This window comes from Dicentrarchus labrax, unplaced genomic scaffold (genome assembly GCF_905237075.1).
Source record: "Dicentrarchus labrax unplaced genomic scaffold, dlabrax2021, whole genome shotgun sequence".
In the NCBI taxonomy this organism is placed as follows: Eukaryota; Metazoa; Chordata; class Actinopteri; family Moronidae; genus Dicentrarchus; species Dicentrarchus labrax.
The window spans coordinates 16,251,054-16,269,222 of NW_026136706.1; the positions used below are offsets into that span (position 1 = coordinate 16,251,054).

Consider the following 18,169-nt stretch of genomic DNA (forward strand, 5'->3'; position numbering starts at 1 on the left):
AAAGGATTCCTATGCATTCCCAGACATGGCTTTGGTGGTGGTACAGCTGGGTGACATGTGTAATCAAAGTGAATGACTGTCGCCTGAAGAAAAATGTTTCTTAGCATATATAACGGATAATGCAACTCGACAATATATCTGTTTCACAACCCCCAAACTTTGGCAAATGTGGATCCTGCAGTGGTTGGTCTATACAATGTAGGCTAATTATGTAACAGCGACTTTTATTGGCATAAGGATGTCATAAAATCAAATTCCTTTATACAATGTTATTAGTGAATATGTGTGTAGATGTGGTATTTGAACACTAGAGGGAGTTATACTCCACAACTTAGACTGGGAACATGAGCTATACAGGAGAACTGGATCGGAAGGTCTTAGCTCTTGTCTGCTTTCATGGACACTCCTTGGTCTCTTTAAACTGAAACTTAAACTAGTATCTTCACCAGAACATTAAAAAAAAAAGAGTAAATAATCATAACAAGGACTTTGATTAAGGGAAGCTTTGATATTTACTACTAGCTCATAAAACCAGGCTTTTGTCAACATGCAGTGACCCAACAAATGCACAAACGTTAACTATCAGCCAGTCAGCATGTGTATACCAGCAGAGTCTAGAACAACCTAGAAGATGTACCAGCATTACTCGTTAAAGCTACACATTTCAAGTCACATAATGTAAACTAGCTCTTCTGAAAAGAACCAAGTGTATGTATGCATGTATGTCACATGGCACACATAAAACCAGCATTTTGCCACACATAAGCTACTCCTAATGAAGAGGCACTGATCGTATAGCCTGTGAACCAGAGGAATCTGCTGAACTTCTGTTTCATATGCAAATTAGTCTGGCGATACTTACATGGATGTACTACAAGAGGCACAAAACTGACCAAAAACATATTCATCCACTGCCACTTGGTGGGAAAAATTCAAGACCTGCACACATGCTGTGGCATATATCAAAAAGTAGATTACGTCACTTTTATTTTTTAGTTTATATATGCACAAGCCAAAGCTGTTGAAACAAGATTATAATCATAGCCTGACATGATCACCCACACGCAGTATTTAGTCATAAGAAACTCAATAGTAGCCACATATCGACTTCCAGGTAAATAGTCAAACAAATTACAAAAAATTACATTTAGTGTCAGTTTTATTTAACTTCAGTTTGAAAAAATTACATAATAAAAGACTGTCGAGGTATCATCAAATCGGAAGCAGAAAAGGCATTTTCATTCTTGGAACAATTATTAAGACAACCAAGACACTTTGGAGAAACACAAATCTGGATGATACTAAGGCAACATAATCACAGCTTTCAGTCCTGACATGCTAAATACACAGTATATGGGGTTTATAATTTATTTTAGAAAAGTAACCTGTTAAAACCAGGGTATATCACTTATGCTACCACAAAAGGAGCATCATATCAGAAACAGATTTACAGCTGTGACATTTTAACACCACTCAGATTGCTTCTCCTCCTGCACTATTTTGAAAGAAAGTCCTGGTCTCTTGTTTGACATGAAAATTGGAAGAAGATATGCTGAATGAAGATTTTCTTTATGAAGTTGCAGACTTAAGATATGCTATAAGGTCAGCTCGTTCATTCTTCTTTTTGATGCCAGCGAAGATCATCTTTGTTCCCGGAATGTATTTCTTGGGGTTCTCCAAATAAACCATCAGTGTGTCTTCATTCCAAATGATGCCTGGAGTTAAAGTGAGCAAGAAACAGTGGAGAATGATGTTTAAGCAATACATCATGACTGAGAGGACTGTTCAGATACTGTAAATACACATGTACAATATTTACCTTTGCTTTTGTTGGCATCAGTGTAGGAGAAGCCCTCTGCCTGGCCTGTTTTGCGTCCAAACAGACCCCACAAGTTGGGCCCGACCTTATGTTTTCCACCCTGCTCCACAGTATGGCACTGGGCACACTTCTGGACGAATGCCTTCTTGCCTTTGTTAATGTCAACTGGCATGGTGTCTCTGAAGAAAAAAAAACAACTTTATTAGCTCTTACTTGCTGTCTATAATTACTGACTTACTCCCATTGTACAACTATATTTGGTCTTTTTCCCACAGGCCGCTTACAAAAGACATTCAACCACAAGGGGGCGTTATAAGTTGCACAACTGCCATTGTTACAAAACGAAGTTAAGTAACATAAATTATATGAAAACACATAACTTTACTCAAAGATCCTGTGGCTAAACACAAACAGCACCTATATAAGTTTTTCCGTCATATGATGGATTACGGTCTGTTATACGGTATGTTAGACCGGCCTAATGTAAAAAAGAATTATGTTAAATCAATATTAGGTAAAAGTCTATGTGCGATATATATAGAAAAGGCATCGACTGTAAGTTAATGGAGACATTTTTACAGTGAACAAGTGACTATGCTCATTAGATAATAAGTAACTGAGTATTCTTCGGAAAGAGGAACACCGGGCGGCAGCAGACCACGTTACTCGTGAAAGAAACCGGTACATACAGATTTAAGTCTTATGAAGAGATATTACACCAGAAACAACCATCAGAAAAGCTTCATATTAAGATAATGAACGTCTTACCTTTTCTTGATATGTATTCAACCAACTTTTCTTTTTCAATTCCTGAACTTTTGTCCTCCAGCTGTCTCAGCCAAAAGCGACTCACAAATGTGCTTCCTCCTCGTGAGGTACTCCCGTTTGAAACGTCATCAGTCAGCTGACCTGTTTCATCACCCTCGGTTACAACTGAGTTGATCAATGACTTCTGTTATCATATTTGCGCAATGTACACGCTTCACACACGCACGGAGTCACTGCTTCTTTACCATTACCTACTATTTAAAAAAAAATTTAAGAAAAAGGTTGCTTTCACCTAAAGCATATTTAATAATATCAAGGTCTTTTTGGACATGAAGGGTTGTAAGACAGAGGAAAAGCTAAAATTGGAGCATGTCAGAGTTCAAGTTAGGCAAGACAGGCGTGAAATCTAATATCCAGACGTTTCTGAGACAGACAGAGACAGATGAGAAGAGTTTTATGGTACACTTTCCTAACTGCCTGTCAAGTTTTTGTACATCAAATATTCTCCATAAACCCTGTGTGTGAAAATACTTCTGTATTTAAGATATTCTCCATAAACTCCACTGTGTATGAAAATACTTCTGTATATAAGATATTCTCCATAAACTCCACTGTGTGTGAAAATACTTCTGTATATAAGATATTCTCCATAAACTTCACTGTGTGTGAAAATACTTCTGTATATAAGATATTCTCCATAAACTCCACTGTGTGTGAAAATACTTCTGTATATAAGATATTCTCCATAAACTCCACTGTGTATGAAAATACTTCTGTATATAAGATATTCTCCATAAACTCCACTGTGTGTGAAAATACTGCTGTATGTAAGATATTCTCCATAAACTCCACTGTGTGTGAAAATACTGCTGTATATAAGATATTCTCCATAAACTCCACTGTGTGTGAAAATACTGCTGTATGTAAGATATTCTCCATAAACTCCACTGTGTGTGAAAGTATATAAGATATTCTCCATAAACCCACTGTGTGTAAAAACGTATGTAAGATATTCTCCATAAACTCCACTGTGTGTGATAAGCCCACTGCACTAACCAAGCCCTTCAAACATTTAATCAGCAGGCCAGACAAGTAGCCATTTTTAGTTTTCACAATGGAAATGTTAATACATTTGTAACAATTTTGACATGTTATAATAGCCTACATATTACACATTACATGTGGCCCTTAAACATTTTGTTCAAGTAACGTTAGGTTTACTGCTGTAAGTTAACGTTAGTAAAGTATAAATTGGTATGCCACTAGGCCTATTTACGTCGACCTTGCAGCCTAATGAAACGTTAACGGTTGTTGACATAAAAACACCGGTTACACACTTATTTACTAACTTGTTTGACTTACTCCCCCTTTTATTTATTTGTTTAACTCTCTCTCTCGTTTGATTTGTTTTGGGGGGACGCACTGGGTAACGTTAACGAACACGTCTCCCGACTCATCGCGAGATTTGGATGCAGCGAAGTCTCCCGTTTGTACCGTTAACTAAACTAATGGGTTTTCTTGAGGTTTCTTTCATCGGTCTTCCTGAAAAGCCGAAACATTTCCCCAAAGGGTTTCATCACAATTGTGGTGGAGTAGAAAGTATTAGGTGTCGCAAATTGTAAATTCTCAAGTAAAGTAGCTTCAAAATGGTACTTTACCACGTAACTGTACAGTATCCAGTAAGTGAAAACTGCCCGTTAACTACAAGGATGGGTTGGTGAGAGCCGTTGCCAAGCAACCAGTCTAGGTAACGTTCGACTAAGTAAAATAAAACTGTAACGTAAAAGTTGCTAAAATGTCCAGAACTGGGTGGTGGTTTCTTTTATTCAAAGTACAGGAAACATTTATGTTCACTTAAATAAATATTAAAATAGAAAATAATATGCCTACAGTGGCACTCTTGCCCTATGTTTGACCTCAGAGTTACTCCGTTACGCATGGAGTGCTCAGTTCCCGCTGGGTACTCCATGATTTCATTTATTTTTCTACCAAGCGGCGGTCTAATAAGCACAATACCTTAAAGGGCTGTGTCTGGTGCTCTTATAATTGGCTAGTCCGAGTCCAACTCCATTGCCGCGTTTTGTGACCACCCACCGTCTGTCCGCCAAGCGTTTGATCCACTCCTGCGATTTCTTCCCGCTCAAAGCCGATCTTGCTGCAGGGAGGAGCGACCGGAGTGCAGTTGAGCTGAGCCGAGCAGAGCATCACAGACCCGCATTCAAGGAAACGGACAAACACTTTTCATCTTGCATTTTTTTCGGGGGGCGACTTTTCCACAATTTCCACACAGCACACGGCTTTAATACGAAGAAATAGATACATATATTCGATGTGGACTCTTACGGAAGAGCTTTGAGAAGCTGGGAATCTCTGCCCTGTCAAGGGAGACCCCCCCAATTGTTTCCTGCGCCAAGAACTGTAAAGACATGGTCATTACACCGCATATGTGGTAAGGCAATACGCTTTCTCTCTCTCTCTCTCTCTCTCTCTCTCTCTCTCTCTCTCTGTCAGGGCAAAACCTCAGTGCCAGTCTTGCGTATAGAGGGACATATTGACATGTTGAATTAAGGTGTACAGCGCTGGCGTCTCATCAGCATCTCATCCTTTTTTTTTTTTTTTTGTATTTGCATCCCGAGTGAATCGCCGAGGACCAGTCAGACATTACCACCTAGCCACCGCTGATTTAGCTTAGCTGCTGCTACTCTGACACACGGATGGAGATGACACCTCCGACCACGTCTTAAAAACATGCATGTCCCACACAACATCACGGGGGGGCATTATCGTGCAGCTAGGAACCCCCCCCCACTAAAACATGGATGCTGGTAGTGGAGTAATAAGACAGCCAGGCAGCCAACTCTGTAACAGACTTTGATGATGTAAACGTAATGCGTCACTGACATTTTCACCTTTTTTTTTCTTTAACTGAGCTTCATGGCTTCTCCCCCCCCCCCATTAGACAACACTCCCCCCCCCACACACACACACACACACACACACACACACACACATTAAAGTGTTATCGATGAACGTGATGTCCCCAAGTATAATCGTTTATATTCCACTCACGGTGTCCAAATGGGAACTAATTGAAAGTTAGCCAACTTCTGTCACTTACAGGATTGCTCCACAATATCACCCTGCCTCCTTTTTGTTCAACTGAAGGTCAGCCAGTGACTTTGCAGTTGTTTAAAATAACCCCCCCTCCCCAGAAATCACATAAATTAAAGAACAGCAGAAGGGACTGGGAAAGCTCGATGCATATGTAGTTTGTCACTGGTGCGCTTTTCTTGCAATAGATGCTTTGATCAGCAGTGATGATTGATTTTCTGATATATTTCTTGGCTGAAGAGAGCTGAAGAGCCCTCTAGCTGAAGGTGTCCCTGTCCCATTTAGATGAAATCTTTGCACAGAGCTTTTGTGCTTTATCCTTTTATAGAGGGAGAAGGGGGATAAAGCAGAGGCCAACCTCTCTTTGATGCTCAAAATATTGGATTCAGATAGTCTTTTTTTTTTTTTGGCCACATGACATTGTCAGTAAGGACTAAAGCTGATAATCACTCCTTCTGACTCATTCAATTAGCCGACACATTCGAGTACCAAAGTCCATTACAAATTAAAGCAGTTGCCAGACTAATATATGGTTTTCAGGCCCATGACTCATGTAGCTGTCCTTTTTGTTTGCCTTTATGATTTGCTCTCACCAGTACGCCACTTATTTATTCTCTGTTATTAGCCTAATTAGTTTTTTGGTTCTTTTATTTTATTTTCTGGAAATATAGGGCTTGGTATCATTCAACATTTACAGACACCTACGTGATACCTGATTTTTGGTTCCAGTGCCAACGTGATACTTTCTGTTACACCCTAAAGGAGCTGTGTGTAGGATTCAGTGGCGTCTATGTTTTTTAGTAGAAACTATGGCAGAAAAACACAAACTCCCCTCTCTAGAGCCAGCGTTTGGTTTGCCCCTACTGTGCTACTGTAGGAACATGGTGGTTCAACATAGCGGACTCCATCTACATATAAAAGGCTCATTCTTATATAACAAAAACACAACAATTCCTATTTTTAGGTGACAAAAACACAGTTATGCATATTTTTTTATTCAATTTTTGGCCCATATATCCTCGTAAATGTTACGTACTGGACCTTTAATTCTGTATAAACAGGTTTTTACCACTTAACAAAGTAAACCAAACATCTACAATGCACTGATGTTGTCCTGACAACAAAAAAACTGTAGAGGGACTAAAAAAGATACAGTATAAAGTCAACAAATTATGGTTTGCACCAGGCAACAACTGACTGAACAAGGATTCGGTGCCAACTTTCAGCTCTTCAACAGTTCCCAATATGGGCACAAGTCAGTACTTCAAAAGTATTGCAGTGGGATTCCCAGCTCTACCTAGATGATGTAATTTGTGCAGCGTAGGATAAACTGGCTCTTTCCAGTTAGTGTTGTTAAAAAAAAAAGGGGGAGGCCTACTTTAAAGAGATGTGCTGCTCAGTGCTTCCAAATGGCACGCAAGATCTACACCTGTTTAGCCTGCTATTGTACTCCCAGGTAAATGGTCAAAACACTGCTGTGTTGATCAATATGCATTATTAGCCAGTTGTAAATTCAGACAATAGTTGTCCTTGAAGACCCTGTAATATAATCTTAGGACTTGAGTCTGCTTTTGTTGGTCCGCTTTAATTATGCAACAGAGAGGGGAGATCAGCAAACTTGGTTCGCTGTAGAGTGCTGGTCGATAATGTGATATTGTGGGTGGCTTGGATGTGGTGACAACACAAACATGAATGTCTTTCCACCCCCATTAAGGCCCAGTTACCACCCTGCTTCATCATATTACATGTTTGTGATGAGTGAGGCCATTAACATTTGTGTGGCTTAACGTTAATGTGCACTAAGAGCGGCAAAACATCCAAATACGCAGTGGAAAGTGATCTACTATTGTTATTATTGTTCATTGGTTTGTTTTGGCTTTGGGTCTTGCAGCACTGCTTGACATATTGGGTGTCTAAGTCTTAAGTTTATTTTCTTCATCCCTCTCAGATCTCTCAGAGCAGGGCACACAGATAGTGGGATTACTGCGCTCCTCTAAACCTCTCCAGACAGCTCTGCATTGCTCTTCCTGGCTTGACCCACGTCATGACAGATGATAGTCACTGCTTCATTCGTGATACTCTATTGATCCCTGCAGGAGAAATTTGACTTTTCACTCGCCACCGCCCCTTAAGGTCACAGCACATATTCGGCTACAAAAAGCCCTGGAGCCTGTCAGAATGTAGCATCTTGTTCAAAGGCGTTTCACTGGAGCAGATTGTTGTCATTAAAGGTGACTGAACCTGAAGGTTGTGGTTGAAGGGCCTCACAATTTTATTCTTTTTATGTAAGAGGGAATCGTCAGTCCAAAACCTAAATATTTTCAGTTTACTATCATATATGACACAGAAAATAGTACAGGCAAGTAGAATTTCTGTCAAACGCTTTAGTAACTAGTCGTTGCATCTCTAATTCACATCAGGTCTCAGTGACTGCAACCACATGATCATCAGTGATATAAACAAATAATACAAATGTTTTTTAATGCCATTAATTTAGCCCTACAAAATGGTACATTTCTCTTACTGTCTTTGTAATGATGACGTCTCTAAACTGCGTACTGGTTGCAAGTGTGCTGCTACTTCAACAGAATTGTCAGAAGTGAAGCCTTGGTTTCCTGTTTGTGCCCAATCATTAGAGTTGTTTACTCAGCTTGTTTTTAATGTGTCTCCAGAGTTTAGTTTAATGAACCATCCATGAACATGTGGCAGTGCATCTATACATTTAGCAAAAAAATTCATTCCACAGTATATAATCAGTTGATGGCACTGTTTGAGGTTAAATTATTTTCTCTCTGACAGTTTTCATCATTACTTTTGATTTGGGAAAACCCTTTCCCCAAATATTGTTGCTTTTCTGGAGCATGAAATGAGATAGAGCCTTTTTCATGTGTGTTATTTAGCTGAGAGTGCATTTTGAGAGATGGGAAAGGGAAGTGAAAGCGTTTCCTTGCTTATCTAGACACTCAATGGACGTCAAGCCACACAACTGTAAACTTAAAACGGTTATGTGGAAATTACACAGTGGATAATTTAATTTCCATAAAGAATTATTTGTTGTGTGTAATGCATCTGCACAAACAAAGGACCTAGATGTTGCAGAAATGCTGCTTTTTAAATTAATTTACAGTATGTTGTCAAGAGCTTTTTACACACCAGCTCTTCATCTATCATACCACACACCAATACATACGTAGGCGTGTATTGTGTAATGATGTGTCATTACGTATTTTGTTGTTTGTTAACTTTTGTATAGATTTATAAAAAGTAATAATAATAATTTTCCATTCAGATGATCAGCATTTAGGGGGGTACATATCCTGTATGTGCCTAAACAGTGGTTTTCAAACTGGGGTCTGGGGACCAGCAGAGGTCTGAGTGGGTTGTAGGGGGTCCCTAGGAAAAGGAGGACGAGAATATTTGAACTTTTATCACATATTACTATATATGATAACATTAATATATATACATTTTATTTTCAATTAACTTTTAAAGGTGGGCTGCAGCACCTTATAAAACCAGATATTATAAAAACCCTCAATTGATTCAAAAGTTTAAACTCTTAGGGCGTTTTCACACCTAAAAGTCTGGACCAAGGTCCGGTCCAACGTTGGTGTTTGATTACATTGTATACATTTGATCCTGTTATTTTCAGTTTCACATAGTAATTTTGCTAGCGCACTAAAGAACTTTCCATGACATACCTACGGCGTGTTGTCACCACGTACGTGTGTTGCGTCTCCCTTTGATTGGTGAGTAGACGGGCGTGCGTCTGACGTTGGCGTGTTGTCATTTTGGCGGGTAGTCTTTTCCGTATGAATGAAAATGAATGAGCAAATCCCGATTGCGTTATTATGGTATTACTATCAACATAAACATATAATCTCCTCCTCTCCCCACGTACTTCCACGACTAATTTTTGCTTGTTCTGGTGGGGGTTTTCTTCCGTTTTTTTTCTTCTTCTTCTATGGTACGTATGCCTAACTTCCTGTAATTGGTCCGAATGTCCGAACCATCCAAAAAGTGTTTTTATACTGTAAACGAACCGAACCATGGTTCAGTTTGATCCAGACCGAGACCACCTCTTTAGTTCGGACCAAATTATGGTCTTTTGATCCAGACCGTGGTCCGTGGCACCTTTCTCACCTACAATTTTGGTCAGGACCAAAGTGAAAAGTCCGAAGGTCCAGACCAAATGAGGTATGTGTGAAAACGCCCTTACTCTTACTGAGATACAGGCTACATGTGTTGTTGCAAAACTACTCATTGGTTTAAAAATGCCACACTTCCCCGTACTTTCTCAGTAGTTGTTGCAACTCTAACCTTAATGGCAATAGGATGGTAAGACAAGACAGCTAAGCCTCACTGTAGCAGGGAATGTGGCCAAGTTGTTAAAGTTCAGTGACATTTTACTTCAACTTGAGGCATTACAAGAATGTCGACAGAAGGGTCCTTTACCCAGACTATTACATACTAGTGCCATTGTTGTGCTATGAAACTGAAAGCTTCTCTTTGTCTAGTAGGATTTCATCCCAAGCACCTTCGATTGTGACATAGGACTAGTAGACACGTAAAAACAGACCCATGAATCAGCAAACAGAATAAAAACCATCATTTAGAAAAGGAAAAAAGGAAACTGGCAAAACCAATAAATAAAAAGTCTTTAAAAACATCTGCAGCCCTCCCAGTAAGTGTTAAACTGGCCTCTGCTCTCTGGAACATGTTTTTACAATACTCACTGTAACATAATGGATTCAAAGACTTTGTTACAGGCTGTTATCCACATTATAGCACACACATATCATTTAATCATCACGAATTTGTGAGGTCAGCAGTGTTTGGTTTGACATTGTTCTTGAAGTCTTGACCAGGTGTTTAAGAAGTGTTGTTGTAACATCCACATGGCACGGCCTGCCTTGTCCTCTTGCTTAAAGGACCATAATCATGGTGACTGGATTTAGAAGATTAAGCTCATGACTAATTAGGTCCTGATAGGGTGTTCCCCTAACATGGCAACTGGCCTTTGTATGGAGCAATACTGATGTCCATTTAAACAGGAGTCAAAAAAAAATTTCGGGCACTTATTTTCTTAAGCGTTCAAAGTTTACTATGGCTGTCTGTGCTTGGCACCACTGGTTTATAAAACCTCTTCATTGCTCACATCAGTTATCCTTTACTTGAAAAGTTTGAGGCAAACAACATTTAGTAAGTAAATTTGAAGGGCAAATAAGTATAGTATAGTTGACTGACAGAAAATGAATTGGCAAATTTACTACTGAGTTTTGGACTTTTGGTCTTTGATATATGTACAGTGAAATTGGGTTGCAGAGATACTGATACCATGGTATATGTGTATGTTCACTTAACTACGGTATATAAAAAAACTCTTCCTTCCTGTCATTCCTTTAAGGGTCATTAACTGATGCTAATAATAATAATAATACTGTTGGTTTTTTTATAACACAGTTATTATACTAATCTCTTATTGTATGTCATGTTGACAGCGGTGAAGTTATATTATGAATGTAATTGTCTTGGTTACACATTTTTACTTTTACTTAAAGCAGCTTTATGTGTGTTTTGACATCTTTGTATGCTTTTCGTGTGCTCATAGATGGCTGCTTATGTCTTTATTTACAGTGAATGCCACTCAAAGTACAAGCTAGACTGAGCTGTGTATTAAAACAGCAAAGTTTACACTTAAAGTGTAAACTGCTTCCTTATTAGGTCAAGGAGAGTGGATCTATTAAATAGGCTAAGTGGAATACACTATCTGAATGGACTTAGTGCCTCTTCTTACAGTAGCTTAGATCCTAGTTGGCTTAAGACAGGGCAGGGATGATGACGTTAAAGGATCTGAATTATAGATTATAGTGTGTGAGTGCACTGCAGAGTTGCATGTGAGAGTGCATACTGCTGAAGTGTGCAGAGCTGCTCAATGGACTTGGGGAGTTTCCCTGATGCATGGGAGAGCACATCCTGCAGTTTAAACCACAGGGTGCTCCAGAGTTGTATACTGTACAATGCCTGTGGCCACAGTAAACAGTCTCTGACACAACATATGTTGATAATCTTGCACTGCTGCAGCCTTGTAGATTTTGTTTGGCTTCATCTAATTACCAAAATAATAATAATAAATGTCTGAACATTATAGAACTCATAGTAGATGTTTACAATTTAGCAATATATTGTGTCATTATGATATATGAGATTTGGTTGCCATAACAACATTTTCTTGCTTGATTGTGGTGATTTGTTGATGGTAAAAATGTCCTCACAATTGAGAGGCTGTAACGAGGGTGTGTTTAGCATTTTTGCCTAAAAAATGATTTGTCAGTTATTAGATTAGTTTATTTATTAATTCATGTCGATCATCTAATCGATTAATCAACAAATTGTTTCAGATTTATCCTTAATTGTCCTACAATCATGTGTAGCATGATTTATTGTTATTGCAATCTGGTATTTTCCTGGTATTTAAAGGCACAAGTTTTCTGAGTTTATTAGTTTTGTGTTTTACTTTTAGTTAATTGTATCCACATTGCTGATATCTGTTTTTCTGTGTTGATACTGCACCTTCTCAATGTTATTCCCAAAAGTCACATTATCACCGTTGAGCTTATCGATCAAAAATATTGTGGTTTGCCCTTGTAAAGCTCCAATAAAATCCTCAGTATCTCACTAAGTGGCTCGGTTTCCAAATTGAACAGGGTTTGTTTATCTGTTTGTTTTCCACTATCTTGCAGTCGATGTATGTTTTATCACTGTTGAGACCTCCTGAGAGCTCAGACAATTACACAGCACCACTGCAGGCAGTATTATGGGTGTCAGCATGGAGCAACACAGTGCCATGACTAATGATGAAAACGAGCACTCCCTGCTGCTATCTGTGCAGAAGGTTAACAAGACATTTTGGATCTAGTATATTTATTCATGATATGGCCCTGCCAATAGTTAATAGTTTAAACCAGTGGATGTTGTTACAGCTGGTATAAACTGGTTATCACTGGTTTGTGATCATACAGTTGAGCTGTGCTTAGATGCCTTCCTATATTGATTTGGTATCTTCATCTAATTACCATAATTATCTTGCTGGTAATTAGATGTTTAAGAATTTATGATATAGAAACAGTCCTGTGGGATGATGATCTTCCTCAGTGGAGGCAGTGACTGCAGTCAGACTGACAGGGGAACTTGTCACATTTCCTTTTCAGTTCAGTTCAGTACCTGTACAAAGATGTAGGGTTGCAAGCATGGTTGCAAGCAATGACTATAGGTTATCGATTAATCTGCTGATTAATTGTTTGGTCTGTGAAACATCAGAAAATAGTGGATTTTAAATTTTCTAGAGCCAAAGGTGACAAATAGGTAAATAGGTGCCGATTAATTTACTATTGATCAACTAGTTGACAAATCATTGCAGCTCTGCTGTTTAACTGAAGTAAATGGACGGCACATAGTTACAGCTAAATCAGTTAGTCGCTTACTCGATTTGTTAATCAAAAATGCTACAATTTCTCAGGTTCTTTGCTTCTCAAATGAGACGATTTCCTGCACCAATCTCATGGCAAACAGAATGAAAGTCTTATTCAGTAATGCACATGTAATGAGAAGAATCTTAAAAACCCATGATTCAAAGAATAGCTCAGGGTGTCTCAACTGAGCATCTATGAGTTAGATTAACATACTGAAATTGATAGAGTTCTGAATAGTTCTTGTGCTAATTTCTTCAAGGAATAAACTAGACTAAGCAATCTTTGATCAGTGACGGTGTGGAATAAACAAAAACACTGCGAACAGAATGAGGAAGGCAAAGAAGACGCAATAGTGTAACTTCCTGCTTTCTTTTGCTTTTCAGATGAACAGCAAGCAGTGAGAGTGAGACAGTGTCAGAGGATGCTCCTGGTCTGCAGGGCCCAGTGCTGAGGGAGGTCCACAGAGCCAACTGGTGCCCACCATGTCTCACCACCAACACTACCAGCGAGGCCCCCATGGCCGCACCATGAGCTCTGAGGAGAGGAGCTCCACGCCAGTCAACAAGACCTCCACACCGGTTCACAAGAGCGCCTCTTCATCTTCCTCTTCCCAGCGCGACAGCCGACAGGTAATTGCCAGGCCATGGGAGGAATCTATCTAGGAATAGTTTTTAGGGATAGCAGCTTTGAATGAAACTGACTTGAGCAGAGGTGATACAGAGAGGAGCGAATATTATTTTGAGTTGCTGCAGTGTTCTGTCAGTGCCATCCTCTAGTGAGACAGTTATTGCAACAGAAAAACAAGCAGATAGAAGGGAACTGGATATCAGGAAATATAAAATCCTGAAATATGAATTCAGCAGTTTCAGTGTGTGAAAACAGTCAAAACTATAATATGATGACCTAGTCAGTTTTTATAAAAATCAACTGCCATCACCCAGCGGACCTCAGATTTTCACACATAAAACATGTGCAGGGTTTGTGGAGTCTTTGTCAACCAAAGCTGGGCAGACACTACGTCTTTATTAATCTTGTACAATGTGTTCAAGTTTTAATTTCCGCCAAAAGGCATGACCTCTGTGCTCACACTGTACAGATCAGTTTACCGGCTTTTCTCCATTGATTCCAAGTCCATTAAAGTTTATTCAAAGAAGATCCTCAGAAATGTTGACAAAAAAACACAAAGCGCGCATTACTTCAGGTAATTCTAGACTTAACTCAAAGCAGGAAGAAAAAAGACAAATATTGACAGATGGCTATGAAGACGTAGACTTTTGATCTTTTGCCAGTTCAGTGTTATTTCTCTCACAGCACCGCATCTCATTTAAGACTACAGTTGGCTAACCAACCAGCCAGATTTTTAATCGCCACGACCCCCTGAAAATCTGGCAGGAATTCGACTATATTCTGATTTTGGGACGACAAATTCAGGGTTAAAATCCGGTTTAATTTACACGCTGTCGAGTTTAATAGTCAAAATATTATTTTGACTGATTTGTTTGAAGTTAAATATGTCAGATTATTACTATATTTTCCCTCTGCAGATTAATTCAGTCATACTGACTAACCATTAATAGTTTATTCTGCGTGGAAAGTCCATTAGAAAAAAGACTAATTGACTATCAACCCTACAAGACCTTATCAACTGATTAGATGACTAATCAGCCAAGATAGAGCAGCCTTAATTCCCTGGTTAGTAAGTAAAAACCTTGCAGAGACATGGTGAACAATGAGATACGCTCTTATTTCACAGTTCACGGGACAAGTGCTTAAACTTAACCCCTTAGAGTAAACCATCTGAAGCCCCCAGCCCGTCTTTAGCTCACTGAGCTGCTGTGTCACTGTGGCCACGCAGTAACAGGACACCGAAACTGGAATCTCTGACATCATAGCTTTTCCGTCGGCACTGGATGATAAATATTTCATGAGGGACAGGCGGAGGCTTGGTGCTCCACTGAACATGTGGCATTCTCTGGTATTCTGTGTGGGAGCCCAGCGTGTGTCCGCAGGAGATGGCTCTCTGAGGAGAAAAGGGAGTTGGTTTGAGAAATGAGGCCTGTTTTGAAGCACACAGTCAATGGCTTCTGCGTGATGAGGCGGACAGCTAACCCTTCCAACCCTTCTGTTCATTGTTCCTTTCCTTAATGTCACCTACTTGCTTTTGATAACAAGGCCTTCATCTGTGAAAAGGTCCACCAGTTCATTTCCCAGACGCTCCATAATCTTAAAGGCAGCTTAATCTGAGAGCAAGGTTATCTACTAGCCTTTATTTTCTTATTCATCTCTTTTAATGTGTTTAATGAAGTCAGGTACTAGCCAAAGAGGCAGCTACTACGACAGAAAATGGAGTCTTTGTCCGGTAGATTCCCTTCATTTTGTACACCTGCTTGATCAAGACCTCAAGATAGTCAGCGGCATGTTGAAAGAATCAGCAGCACATAAAGAATTTAACTGGGAATTAGTTCTTGATTGGTTGCAGCTGTTATTCATTACGATTTAGGAGTGTTCGCTAAATGATGCAGTGATGTACCTGTGGGTACACGCCAGACACTTGATGTATCAACTACAGAGGCAGGTGTATCATTCAAAAACAGTTAGAGTTACAAATCCTATTCAGTTCGATTCAGCTGTCTCAGGGGTTTGGCTCACTACTGTTATAAAAATGTACAAGGAGAGAAAGGACATAAGTCTCCTGCAAGTACATTTTAAGAGACACTGAAACACAAATGAGTTTAGTTCTGCTTCTTCAGGTTTGACTGGATCACCTGAAAGTTAGAGTTATGTCTCTGCTAGCTACTACTACCCACAAGCTAATGGTCAAATGTGTTTTTTATAAGATCGGCAGGGTCAACCTAGTCACCCTAAATTACATTTGATCGGATAAATGAAGGTATCAAAGGAATTTTAGAGACTTTTTTGACATAGATGGATTGTACCAAGATACAACTGAACAATCTACACGGGGACACAGGATTATAATCGGTGAAAGATGGAGACTCTGCCTTAGCAACCACAGTGGAAAGATAATGATACATTATTATGATTATTGTTGACAAAACAGTCTCAACACAAGTTCTTGTTAGTAGCTGTTCTGGAGCTTTCGATTGTATCACACTATCTTCCTCAGCATACAGAGTTTGTCCAGTCGTCATAAAATCTTTACAGCACAAATTTCCATTTTTCACATCCATGTTGGCTTAAAATTTGAGATTAAAAGTTTCTATTATTTTTATATATATATATAGATAAACATATACATTAAAACACACACACACACACATAAAAAAGTGTATAACAAAGTACATTTAGTGGCTGTTCTGGAGCTGTTACATTATCCTAATGAGAACTGACCGAATCTTGTGATGTGCTCATCATGTGTGAACAGCTACTTAATGGATCTTGCGGTGAGATCAAACTAATGTAGAATGGACGTGATGAATCATTATTATAAAAGATTCTTTTAAACATGATTGTGAAACATTGTTGACTAATTTGCCCGGTCATCTCCAGCGTAAAAAACAGAGTTTCTCTGAACTTTGTTGACATTATGTAAAGCTATACCTGCTCTTTAATTGTGTAATAACCGTGTTTTCCTACTTAGAGGCTGCTTAGTGTTTTCTGTGCAGGGAGTTTTGAGTGATATGTGGAGCACTGTAGAGAATATGCAGTACAGTACATCTTCCCCAGGGACATCCTGAGGAAGCACAGTAGACTTTGAGAAAAGACCTTAGCTAGCTTGCCTGGGCCTCAGTTTTTGAGGAAAAATGAGAGCGGGGCATTTTGTTGGGAAAGCCTTAATGAGATCCAGCCCCCATTTTCAAATCAATACATGTCACTTTCCCCTCTGCTGACGACTACTGTTCACTCTGGAGACCCTCATGAGAGCAATTAGAGGCACCACCTGCAGTAAGCACAAACACACACACTTAGACGTTGATCCAGGATGTCGCTGCAACTATCAATTTTTTCTCATGCTGCTTGTCATTTCCTGGTTAGATAAGATGTTTTTGTCTCAGAGATAGGAGGGGGAATATATTTAACTAATTTCTTCACACAGTCTGTGCAAGAGGTGCCAGTCTTTTTATATTTCTGGTTTCAAATGAAGTTTTGCCTTAGTCTTCTCCATGGCATAAACCACCATAACCACTTTTAATATGAGGAGATTGTGTCTTATTGTCTTATATATTGTCAGAACTGATGCCATGGATAAAAGTCCTGTATTCAGTGTCAGATTTATACCCAAGTGACTGAATTTTATACAGGGGTCATTTTAATTGTACTTTGAGTGTGTTTTAAAGAAAACACATAAAAATACAGATGAGTCATTTGTTGTTTTATAGATATTGTTGGTCTGTCAACAGTCTCTTTTTGTACTACCTCAGTGAAGAATTAACGTTTGTGTTTCAGGTAGTCACTCAACACAGTTCCCTTACTCTTTCTCAGTTATCCCGTATCTCTGCTACAAGTCAGCAGGTCACACATGTGGTCTGTAACCGAATCTGTGGTGTTTACCCAGAGCATGAGACTGTGCTCATACGCAGTCTCTCAGGGTGTTAACTTCTCATCCATGTGGCCGCCCGCCGTCCTACTCTAAGCTTTACTGCTGAGCCAGCCAGACACTGCAGTGATATCCATCCTCACAACAATTCCTCTGTGGTTATTAGCTGCTGAAATATCATTGTTCAGTGGTGATTTTGGAGCATGTATAGTATAGTTTCATCTTACACAGTATATTCTTATGCAAGTACAATAGGAGAGCACATACTGTAAGTTTCAGTTTTATTGCTTTATTATCTGGTATTTTATAGTGGACACACAACTAAGTAGTGATAAGGCTAGTTGTAAAGTAAGCGTTTAATAGTTAGATGCCACTAAATCCTACACACTAGTCCTTTAGCTTAAAAAATACACACATATAGCAATAAAGGTCTTTTAATATATATGATACCTGACCTCAAGAGAGAAACATGCTTTATTCTGATATAAGAAACCCATTTGT

The 18,169-nt window shown here is 39.2% G+C and overlaps 2 protein-coding genes across 4 annotated transcripts in view; one reads left to right on the top strand and one right to left on the bottom strand.

Annotated features, from left to right (window-relative positions):
* Positions 1-1,141: 1,141 nt before the first annotated feature.
* Positions 1,142-2,729, bottom strand: LOC127365196 (cytochrome c-b). The gene is made up of 3 exons (XM_051403056.1): positions 2,588-2,729; positions 1,820-1,998; positions 1,142-1,715 (listed from the first exon to the last, which is right to left on the bottom strand). Exons 2-3 carry the CDS (start codon positions 1,989-1,991, stop codon positions 1,570-1,572), a joined length of 318 nt encoding a protein of 105 aa, XP_051259016.1. The 5' UTR covers positions 1,992-1,998; positions 2,588-2,729; the 3' UTR covers positions 1,142-1,569.
* Positions 2,730-4,740: 2,011 nt separating this feature from the next.
* The window catches only part of osbpl6 (oxysterol binding protein-like 6), a 42,213-nt gene continuing 28,784 nt past the window's right edge, over positions 4,741-18,169 (top strand). For all 3 annotated transcript variants that reach the window (XM_051403050.1, XM_051403052.1, XM_051403051.1), the window contains exons 1-2: positions 4,741-5,036; positions 13,554-13,799. In XM_051403050.1, the coding sequence (XP_051259010.1) occupies positions 13,653-13,799 (147 nt within the window). In that variant the 5' untranslated portion in view covers positions 4,741-5,036; positions 13,554-13,652. The remainder of the gene's footprint in view (positions 5,037-13,553; positions 13,800-18,169) is intronic.